Raw genomic sequence first — 12,105 nt, forward strand, 5'->3', positions numbered from 1 at the left:
AAAGCCTGCAGGTGTGTGTGTGAATTCTTTAAAATGAGCCTCAGAGAGAAAAAGATTTCTAACATGTCTGTCCTCCTCTCCTTTTCGCTCCTCTCTGATTCCCTCTTCCCCAAAATGATGCTGCACAGCTCACATATCCTCCCCATGATTGTGCTCTGCAATGATCCACTTAAGCATGACTGTCAAATCACGATGATGCCCAGGAGAGGCACCAAAAGCTGTGAAATCCTGCCTCTGTGAGGCCTCTTATCACAAATAACCTGTCCTTTAGATATGTTTGGACCTGGATGACGCACGTTTTACGCAACACAGCAGGCTCAACAATGTGTTAATGTGAGGAGAATATGGTTCGTGAGGTGTGAGACAGAACACGAGAGGACCACAGGGTGTTTGTGCACGAGCGTGCGTGTTCAAATGAAAACATATGCAGGTGGTCTCCTTTTTTTACCATGTAATTGAAAATGTTATGATCCAACAAAAGGGATCCCTCCTTACTCCACCACTGCCTCCATCCTTCCTCCTCCCACTTCACACCGCTGATAAGTCGTGGGCACGAGGGAAAATAAGGCATCGTCATGGTGTGTGTGTGAGTGTGTGTGATAAACCATCACTTCTCACACAGTTCGGGTTTGCACTTGTGTGCCCAATGTTAGAAAACGTGTGGCTCACTGGGAGAAGAAGGGAGTGTGTGATCTAATAGGGTCTGTATCAGCGTCTCACAGACCTCTAAGCCACTCTTGTCCACTCAGGGTTTCCATAGAGACAGAGACAGGCAGCACAGTGGGCGCAGAGAGCATGACTGAAGACAGGGAAGACCCACACAACAAATGAGGGGGTGGGAGAAGAAAACAAGTCAGAAAGAAAAGGGAGGTGGGTGAAACAACAGAGGAAGATAGTAGACAGAGAGACGGATGGATGAGGAAACAGAGCGGAGGGGGAGAAAAAGCCAAGGACTGAGAGTGACTGAGTGAGTGAGTGTGGAGGGAGAGTGTAGATAAAGGGAGGGGAGAGGAGCAAGGGAGTTGATGGGGAGAGCGTGGGAGGTTGTCAGGCCTTCAGTCACAGGGGAGTCACTGTGAGGTGGCTGCAGTGACGACAGCAGTGATGTTAGAGGAGGAGCACACACATACACACATATATGTATATATGTTGGAGTGTGCGTGTGAGTATGTGTGTACACAAGCACTCATACACAGCTACATGCACATCAATTCTCCTAATGGCCTGCCCACCCATCCACCCTCAACAAACAGTTTGAAACTCAGTGAGACAAAAAGAGAGCGTCACCCACACATCTGTCGTTCTGTCTCTCACATGCTCCGGCCAACGCACTCAATGTGACTTTTTGACTGTTCGCTATCATTCTATAATCTCTCCTACAGGTTGGAAGCAAAAAGCAGAGTATCTTTATGTGGACGCCATGTTACCATAGAGTTAAAATAGCGATGGTCTGTGGGCACATGCTTCCTCTGCAGTGTAAATGAAAACAAAAGCTTCAAGTTGAGGCTTAAGGCATTAAACATGAGGCTCCATCTAAAGTGTGAATGCAGGTAATTACAGCTCCTGCCAATTTATTCCACCCTCTCCTCCTGTTTTTTTGTTCAAATGAATACCTCTGCAACTTTTGCTTGGTTAACAGTCCATTTAAAGTCTGAAGTGAGAGCCGTGCTGGTTTTAAACATCACTGAACCTGCTACTGGAAACACTACAGAGCCATTATATTCAGGGGGTTCAATGAGCCTCAAGAGGCATAATTGCTGTTCCTGTGATTGATGAGAACAAGGTAATAAAATGGCTGCATAGTATTAGTCATTCATATTTTTTTTTCCTTCACTACAACCTCGCCTTCTTAACCTGTACCACCCACATCCTCTGTGCCCCCCACCCACCCACTGTGTGCTTCCCTCCCACCTGCTTCCTTGACTGCTATGACTCAGTCCTCTCCCAGCTGAGGGTACAAGAGGATGAAAACCTTGATGACAAACAGCCAAAAAACATTCTACTCAAAGAAATAGAGCAATTGGCAAGGCAAGTGGCTGCTGCATCTTTAGCTCTGATCCCACCCATGGCACACACACCTTCAGTCCCCACTCATCAGAAATACACACACACACCTCCCCCACACTGAAAATGATGCACTCTTACTTATTCTGTTAATTCATCCCTAACATCCAAATTGGGGAGGCAGCGTGGAGTGTTTCAAAAATAGTTTTTCATTTCTCCAGACAGAAGTGTGTGTCGTCACGACTCTGTGACATGGATGGATGATTTCTTAAAGGCGAAGTTGCCACACATGGAGCCCTGATCAGAAGCCCTTGAGGAATCAGACCTGTCCATCATCCACTTTTATTATTTCACTTCCAAATTCAGCCTGCCTGCGCTATAATTAGGCTCAAAGTGTGAGGTCATTACCGAACTCCTCTTACCATATTGTTCAATGATGCAGAAAATAGTGGGAGATGATTATGTTTCCTGAATGGTGTCGTGCTTTCTGTCTGCCTGGCTCTTTCATATTCCATTTATTCATCAGTCACTGGGTCACTGAGACCTTTCTTTGTTAATTATGCAAACTAAAAGCAGCGTAATGGATCATAATGTTAGCCGTGTGACTAAGATACAAGCTTACGTAAGAGGAGATCAATCAGGCAAACAGATTTACAGAGAGCGAAGAACAAGGTACAGAGACAAGGAGTCCAGCTGCCACACAGCTGGCTGCAGTAGAGGGTTCACATGTATTATTTTTAACACAGAAGTTATGTTTAATGTAAATGATATATATAATCTATGCAGGGCTTTATTTGTCCTTAAAAGTAAATATGTCATCTGATTTTACAAATAGCTGCTTGCTGTGAGGAACTTGCAAAACAAGGATCTTGCCTTGGTTGGACATGCTTTTACAGAAAGACTGTTTGGCAGGTTGTACGTGATAAAACCAGTACAGTTCATTTTATTGATGTGATACTGTTACAACGTGGGAAATAAAATATCTACTAATCCAACCCATCCAACAAACTATAAATCAAAATAAGTGAACCTTCTACGCTTTTTTATTAACTTCAAAAACTGTATTTGTCAAGTTTCCCAACTCTATGAAATTGTAGCAGTCAATTACTTTTACTAAAAAATAAAAAATAAAACAGAAATAAATGTTTTGGATATATTTTCCTTCCACAACAGCAGCATAAAATAACAATTTAGGATTTAAAAACATTCATTCATTCATTCATTTTCTGAACAGCTTATCCTGATTTAAAAACATATTCTATCCAAAATTCCCTGAATTGTTCCTCACTGTTTGATTCGTCACCAGAGGACACCAACTAATTAATTGAATGTGCTATTAAAGCAGGGTTGGCCAACCAGTCAGAGACTAAGAGACACAAAATTACTGTGGTACTACAAAGAGCCACATCACACACGTGGTCTTACAGACACCTCCTCTCACACATAAAGGAAATGACATAAAATGAAAAGCAATACATTTCCATCTATCTATCTATCTATCTATCTATCTATCTATCTATCTATCTATCTATCTATCTATCTATCTATCTATCTATCTATCTATCTATCTATCTATCTATCTATCTATCTAGAGAGCTATATGCACGTGAGCAACTGAGACATGTACATGTAGAGAAGAGAAACCGAAACTTAAGTATCAATCTCATCACCCAAGTATTGATCAATACTGAACCCAACATAGGCATCAATATATCAATATTTTAGATTGATCAGCACACCACTACTCAAAACAATATATAGATCTCTATATATTTTTTATGAATGGATCGAAGAGCCGCACACTGAAAGGCAAAGAGCCACAGGTTGGCCACCCCTGTATTAAAGTTAACATATAAATAACCTAAAATTAATTTTAAACCTTATGACTCTTACACAAGGAAACTTACTTGTGAACAACTGGACTGCACCTCTTTTTAAGTTTTTTATTTTTTTAGGTCTTATTATTTACAGCTATTGCTACTAGATTTGTTTCAAATTGCACCTTTTTTGTCTTTTTTCAGTCTTTGATGAATTTATAAGTCAGTCTAAAACATAATTTTTTTGCACTGTTTACACAGTTGTATACTGAGAGTGTCATTACTGTATTTCATGTACAGCATCCCCACAATCCTTGATGGCTGACTGGGAATGGGTACTGAATTAGGTACTTATAGGTACTGACTGAACCCCGTCTGTAGTACCGAGTACTGATGTACGTAACATAAAACAGTACCATGTTTAGGTACCTAAACGCATTCTTATGGCTGTGAGGGAATGGAAGAGTAGGTGATTTTTCATGCTGGACTTAAACACAGCATCGCATGTTTGAATATTGAGGAATAAATATGTTAAATTGAAAAAAACTTTGAGTTTTATTATCAAACAAATTAATATTTATTACCATAAACACACAAAAGTACAAAAAATGGGTACCGTTGAGTACTGATGACCAGGTACTGGGCATTGGTACCATATCGTGTCAAATGTCAAAGGTACCCATCCTTACGGTTGAAAGTAACATACCAAAATAAGTCCTTTCCTAGTATTTTACTGCAAATGTCGCAGCAAAATCCTGTTAAAATTGGTTGTTTCTGACTGGGTTTCAGAATTTATTATTAAATACCCTTTAAATAACCAAAGATTAGTAACAGTGTGAGTAAAGTAGAGATGAACTAAAAATCTGTCAGCTCCTTCCATCTTTTAGGGTTTTTCCTGTATAATCACAGCTCCTTCAGACGTACACAAATGCTTATCTTTGCCTTTTAGAAAAACTTTGAAGGTTGCTTCTTTCAAGTGACTAATTCTGCCAATGGCACGGAAATGCTTTTCTCTTTATCACTGTATGAATGAGAGAGCCTGACATCATATGCCAGGTCAGAGATAAGACTCAGATCTGCGTGTCTGCGTGTCTGCGTGTACTGTGTGTACTGTGTGTACTGTGTGTTCCTGTTTGAACATGAGGAGGAGGAGGAGGAGGAGGAGGCTGATGTTTGTGTGTGCTGATGTTTATGACTGTGATCCGTGGCACTGCTGCTGTTTGCAATGAAGCATGTAGTAGCATGGGACTATTAGAGGAGGGGAGTGTCTCACTGTGTGTGTGTGTGTGTGTGTGTGTGTGTGTGTGTGTGTGTGTGTGTGTGTGTGTGTGTGTGCGTGTGTGTGTGTGTGTGTGTGTGTGTGTGTGTGTGTGTGTGTGTGTGTGTGTGTGTGTGTGTCTACACTGATTGACGTCACAGACAGCCACTCATTTCCATCTTGTCTGCGTGTGCAGAGAGAATAGATCCCCATCTGCATCCAGCTTTTCTCCCTCTGCACACTTCCTCTACCCCCTACCCCCCCACATCACCTCCTGGCACTTTCTCCTACTCTCCTTCTCACCCTGCCTCTTTCCATTCACTCATGTTTGTAGTGCATCCCACCCCCGTAGAGCAGCCAGCCTCATACGAGAGAGTCTAACACAAACAGTTTAAGTCGTTGAGACAGCGGAGCAGCATATCTGAGAACCTTGCCACGAAACATCTGTTCATTTCAGGCATCACGGTCCACCATGGAGGGAGGACATATGTCTCAGGTTTTTTTCCCTCAGAATGTCAATACCTGTTGGTACAGCTCGTGTGTGTGTGTGTGTGTGTGTGTGTGTGTGTGTGTGTGTGTGTGTGTGTGTGTGTGTGTGTGTTACTACTGCTTATCATGTCAGCATGTGAAAAAGTATGACTTGTTTTTTCCACAACATGCTCATCCACATGCACACACTGGTAACCCTGGTGACGACAGGACATCATTTAAATCACTTCCTCCCTAAAGGTCATCCTCATCTCTTACGCCCCTCCTCATACACATGCGCGCGCACACACGCACACACACGCGCTCGCTGCGTGCCAGCAGAATGATGCGGGCAGTGGCTGTGAATGGATGAGTGCGGGGAGGAGACACTGGCTGCGTGGGATGATACATAAAGATATGCACATAACTCAAAAAGGGAAATGAGGCTCAAATGTACGAATCATAACCAGTTACAGAGGACAGGAGAGTGCAGACCGAGGGCACACGAGAAGATTAGAGACAGAGGAAGAGGAGGAAGAAGATGAGACAGGCAGGCAGACTGACATATGGTTACACAGACAGCAAAGCAGGCAGACAAACATGGGATTCAGGCAGTAAGCATGCACAGACGACACATGAGACAATATTGGAGTAATTGGCTCTTTGATGTCAGGGAGCATCGGGAGGGTTGTGAGTATACGCGTGCGCGAGTCTGTGTCCCCAGTGGGCTTTCAAAGCTGTTAACAAGCCCGAGAGCTGATCACAGGAGACAGGGTGAATGGACTGATCGATGGAGGTGGAGGAGCTGGGTGTCTCATGAAGTGCACTGATGAAAGAAGGTGGCGCGAAAAGTAACCGTGAGCACACTGATTAACATCGGGAACTTTTTCTCTGATCAATACATCTGCTTTATTCCCCTTCATTTCACTGAGATCTAAAACAAGAGATGCAGAACATTCTGTCTGTAAACAAGCTGCAATGGCCTCACATTCAAAAGATTATGCTGACAAAAAGTTAAAAGAAAGAGAAGATAAAAGCGTCATTTGAACGCCTGGATGGTTTAAGAGTTTTTGAAATGCTTTATATAATGATCTGGTATCTGTTATTGAAGGGTGTGCAATATAAGCTAAACAAATAAAAAAGTATCGCAATCAAAGCTCCACAGGATGCCGGGGGATAAGCGCCTGGCTCGGCGGGATCAAAGGTGGGACAATGCTTCCATCTAGTGGAGGAGTACTGCAATAGCGTCTAAATAACCAGACTAGAAAATATCGACAAAATGGAGCCCGGTGCTCGGCCATGACAATGCAGGTCAGAGGGGCTGCAAATGCTGCAATGTGGAGCAGAGGGAATTCAACAGAGCTACAAACTGCATGGGACATACAGGCATCTATTTGAGGTTAAATCAACATTAAAGAAGGCCCAGTGCAGAGACTAGCAGCTAATAACCCTGAATCCCTCTAGTCATGAGGGCATTGTTTGCACAATGCATTTAAATACATTCACCCCCAATTTTGAGCCAAAGCAGTGTGAGGTTTGTCTTTAGCTTCAGCACAGAAACACAGGCTACTTATTTCAAACTGACAGAGCAGCAGAGCTCAGGGCAAAGACACAGAACCAAGGCTCTGAGAAAGTACTCTAATCTTTTTGTGTTTGCTTAATAGTCGACACACTTTGTCCCCTGCTAGGCATCTTACATGAGCAGATAAGTGTTGCTTTGTGTGCAGAAACCGAACATGGAGCTCTCTTTATGTGATGTCGCTAAATAAAACCAGGGTTTGTTGTTTGAGGATTGAGGTGAATGTGGGTCACAGCGCTCACGCTTGAATTCCTGAAGAGTTAAATGTGCACATTTGGAGCCCACAGGGAGACAAAGATGCTGGATGAGTGGACTATCCGTCTCTTTTGGAGGGTAAAGGCTTTTGTAGAAATATATATATATAGGCCTACAGAGCTTTACCACCTCCTTCTCTCTGCTGAAGGCTACAGAGGGTGAAGGCTTCTGGAGAGGCCTGCTGTGCTCAGTTAGGGAATGAAACGTTGATTAACTTTATGTTACAGTGGTTAATAAAACAGGTGAGTCATTTTTTACCTTTGGGAAGAAATGTTTTACAAAAAGAAACACTCTGAATATGGGAATTGTCCAATGGCATTCTGGGCCTTTCTCTATGGATCAGCACCAACGTATTGTGAGAGGAACCAAACTGCCACATGAAAAGTATGTTTAGCTGGATAATTTGACTCCATTAAAGAACCTGTATCCTGCTGCTGTGATTACAAGGATGTGCTGTGTTTATCCGGGCAGAGATTATATTAAAGGTATGCTTATTTATTCAGAGTTCATTGCAAGGGACTCAGTTGTGCAACCTATGCATTGGAGGGTTGGTTTTAAACACCTCCATGTTCACAAAGACAGAAAAACCTTCACAATTGGTAAATAGACGATGCACTACTCCTAATATAAGGACAAAATTGCAGGTTACATTATCAATTTTTCACCTTAGTTCCAGAAGCTACTTTCTTGTTTTAGCTTGCTCGAGTGTAAGGCCAGGCCTTTAAGCTACTTCTTTTGCTTGATTATAAAACTGGAAATGTGCTAGCTGCAACATTTATCCCTGAGTATCTCTTGAAGAAACAAACTGGAGACACAAATTCGAGGAAAATTCCCAGGACTTGTTTTTATTAAGAGAATTTTAGAACATAAGAGAGGGACCAGACACCTGCATTTGTCAGAGAAGGTTTCCAAATTCAATTGTTTAAAAAAACCAGAGTGTTTAGAAAAGCCGACATGACAGCGTGGATGGAGCAGGAGCTGTTTTACACGCAGGGTCGTCTAGGAGACAGGTCGGAGGCAATCGCTGTTCCCGGAATGTTTCACATGTTCATCTTCCTCTTTCTTATGGACAACACACTTCAACACGCTTTTTTTTTTTTCTTTTAAACACGATTTCAATGAAAAAAAAAAAAAAAAAAAACAAGAGACAGAAGCAAAGGGAACTCACTGCACATTTAGAGGTCTAAAAGAATCACTCACATTAACATGGCTGAACCGTTAATAAAACATGGATAAAGGCTGAACTGTAAGAGGGAGGGAGCTCTAACCTGTGGAGGAGGAGGAAGCGGGAAGGAGAAGGGGAAGATGGGGGAAGGAGGGAAAACACAGGAGTACACAACTCACAACATAGCCAATCCGGCAGGGACGCACTTTCTACACCACACAAGCCTTCAACAATCATGAAATGCCTTTTAAAAAAGATTTTAGTGTGTTCATCTTGCTTGCAGACACTTGATATGACCACTGCAAATCTGCAAGGCGCTCCATAATCAGCTTTGCTTTTTGTGCTAAAAATCTGTACGGATACTTATAAAATCATTGATAAAAATATTCCTCTGTTAACAATACGCCTTGGAGGGAAACCATGTGAGAGACTTGAGGGGGCTGGCTGGCTGGTTGGGGGTTCAGGGGGGGAAAGGGGATTGTAAAGGAGGAGGAAGCTTGGGCAGTGGTGCTACTCGGACTTGGCCTCCTCCTTTGCCTCCTCTGGGGCTGCCTCCACCTGTGGGACATGGACAAAAAGAGGTCAGAACTTTGAATTCCTCCCCAGCTCAGTTTCTACAGATTACCAGCTGTGAGGAGCTTCAGCTTTGACTCCACTCACCTCGTTGGTCTTGGCCTCTCCGTTCTCAGAGTGGTTTTCCTCGTTAGCCTCTGCCTCTGCGTTCTCCTTTGCCTTCTTGGTCTTCTTGTCCTCCTTCTTATCGTTCACAGCCTTCTCCTTCTGTGAGGGGCACAAAAAGAGGGTTAGCCTGCTCGACACCAACACATTAACGTGTGTCTCATGCTTGGTATTTACAGTAAGTCTCTCTCACCTTTGCTGCCTTCTTGGCCTTTGGTTCCGGCTTGGGTGCGATAGGTTTCTGCAAAATGTAAGGAATCAAAAAAGTTTGTATGAAACTTTGATGTAATTCTTTTGTTTTTCTTCTGAACAAACTTTCTTTCCTCTTTGCTTCTTTCAGAGGCGTCTTTTGAACTGTAAGCTGACTATTAATTATTTTTTTGGGGAAAAAAAAATAGATTAAAATTATCTGATGTATTAAAGGTATTCTGAGTGGTAACATCAATAACCAACAGTTGCTGGAGTAATATAAAATATGGGGAAAAAACAAGATACCTTGTCTATGTCAGTGTTTACCTATGTAGTCTGTTCTTCTTCTTACCTACAGATATTTGCCAAAATTGTGTTAAATTGGCTTTAGTATGTGTATAACGTCATATCTAAGTTTGTAATGCCCACCTTCACCTTCACATTGGGCTATTTATATATTCAAAACAAACGATGATGCTAATTTCACAATTAGTGCAAGTTTGATATGTTAGGGACTATTGCTAAATTCTTATTGCCCAAAAAATCTCATTTTGTTCCTTGTTTTATCTTTAAATGGTAAGTTATAAACCACTGGGGTAATTACAACTATTCACCTATTTGTGACTATTTTTAATGTTAAACATTGTTTTTATCTGACTTCATGTAAATGAATGTGAGTTTTCTTCTTACCGCCGATAACCGAGCTGATCTCCTCTGGGGCTGAAAAATATCAAAGACCGTTATCAGATTTTCTTTTCATTTTTTTCATTGGGACAGTATTTAAGAAAAAATAACATTTCACTTCAATACTAAGCATGTTCTCTATTATTTCCCTCACACTTCCCACACACTACTCTAAATGTTGTTTTAATCAAATGTATGGGGTGTTACTTCCCATGCCCATTCTTACCTCCTCCTTTTCTTCTCCTCCCTGTGACAAAAAACACAAATATGAAATGTTAGATGAAAAAAAATAGAAATTGCATTATTAAAAGTTTGAAGGTTACTTATATTAACTAGAAACATCTGTTGAAAGCTTCAGGGACATATTTTGAATAATTACCAATCTGTTGAAAAGACTTTTCAGAATCATGCAGAAACAAAAATTTATTTCAAATACAGGTACTTTTAAAGGATTAGAGCCCAGAGGTGTGAAGCAAATGTAAAATTTCAGTTATAGGCTGTGAGAGCTCAGCCATGTGGGCCTCTGTAGCCATATTTTGAGGGCCCAGGCGCTGCTTTTCCCTTTCACTCCCCCATCTCTTTCTCTCATTCAATGCATGGAGCTCAGATTTGAAAGCTGGCGCGGGAGTCTTTGAGAAGGGGGAGGGACCTCTTAAGGCTCACGCGCGCCCCCAAGCGGCAGAGCCGCGTCATAGCAGCCATTTGGGACTATGAACAAAGAGAGAAAATATAAAATTTTATTAAAACGCGACGGCGAAGGTTTGTTTTTGCGGCCAAAATGCAAAGAAAAGGCACCAAGGCATTTTCTGGTGGCACTTTTGGCTGGTTTGGTGGAGAAATGGCGATAAGTGAAGCGTTTGTTCTCGGTAGGTCGGCGACGAAGGTGGACAAGAGCTGCAAAGCATGGCTGCTGCTTGTGCTTTAACTGCATGGAGACCGAGAGAGACTTCTGACTCCCCAAAGGACAGCGGCTTCAAGACGAAACCGCGTTTTATAAGCCCTGTCCGAGCGGGAAAATATTCATTCCAACAGATAAAAAATATACATTTTATATAGAAAATAGGCAAAAATTACCAGCGGCATATAACGGTCCCTCACTGCGTTATAATTAAGTAATGTCTCATAGGGATGTCTTCTCAATCGTTTGCATTGCATTAATAGCTTATATCCCCTTCAAACTATTTTTGTTATTTGGAAAATACGTACCTTTCTCTTGGGCATGTTGATCTCTTGGAGGTTTTCTTACAAATTTAACTAAAAACTGTTTTTCTTAGTGGGTTCAGTGCATGTGAAGACGAGTGTCTCCCCTATGCTCGGCAGTGTAGTAAACACACTGGAACAGAGAGGCGAGTGGTTGAATGGGGGGAGGGGTGCGGCTAAAGGCATGATTGATAGGCTCTCAGCCAATCAGGTGACGCCATTCGGAGCTGCAGAACACTTGGAATTTTGGAGCCGGTGATGATCTGGGGTCTGCGCGAATGGCTTCTTGTAGGGAAAGATGGGAGGAAGCCTGCAAGAAAGAAAGGGTTGCATTTGGGGACATATTGCGCTCATGCGAGGGAGTTCACCTTTAGTGAGACAGAGGCCGCGCGGTAGGCCGGCGTGCAGTGTTTCACAGGCCCCGGTGGCAGGCGGCATGCCCCGGTGTAAAGCCATGCACATAGGCTGACCGTTATTCAACGAGGGCTCACATCTGCAACGGCCAGCAAGGAAAAATCACACCATAAATGCACTTCGTGTACAAGTCCAATATGGCGCCCACTCTTCTTCGACACATTTTTTTTGTTTGTCAGTCGGCTTTCCTAAATTCGCTTCAGGGAAAAGCCTTGCGTCGTCTGCCCCAGACGCCTGCAGGGGGCCTACAAAGCCCGTCTAAAGATATCACTGAACTAGTCGGCGCTTCTGTGGCTGCTCATTACACAAAGCACCCAGCCAGCAGTGTTCAAAATCACAGCCACAGTTTTATTTTGTCTTCCCCTCTATTCACCCACCACCCAGACGTTACCAG

The 12,105-nt window shown here is 42.6% G+C and overlaps 1 protein-coding gene across 1 annotated transcript; it reads right to left on the reverse strand.

Moving 5' to 3' along the window:
* Positions 1-8,199: 8,199 nt before the first annotated feature.
* On the reverse strand, positions 8,200-11,444 carry hmgn6 (high mobility group nucleosome binding domain 6). The gene is made up of 6 exons (XM_074673701.1): positions 11,304-11,444; positions 10,324-10,344; positions 10,104-10,133; positions 9,418-9,465; positions 9,207-9,326; positions 8,200-9,104 (listed from the first exon to the last, which is right to left on the reverse strand). The coding sequence occupies exons 1-6, from the start codon at positions 11,316-11,318 to the stop codon at positions 9,057-9,059; spliced, it is 282 nt and encodes a 93-aa protein (XP_074529802.1). The 5' UTR covers positions 11,319-11,444; the 3' UTR covers positions 8,200-9,056.
* Between the last annotated feature and the right edge of the window lie 661 nt (positions 11,445-12,105).

This window comes from Halichoeres trimaculatus, unplaced genomic scaffold, assembly GCF_033239565.1.
Source record: "Halichoeres trimaculatus isolate MK-OKI-2021-1 unplaced genomic scaffold, fHalTri1.1 fHalTri1_scaffold_7, whole genome shotgun sequence".
Taxonomy (NCBI): Eukaryota; Metazoa; Chordata; class Actinopteri; order Labriformes; family Labridae; genus Halichoeres; species Halichoeres trimaculatus.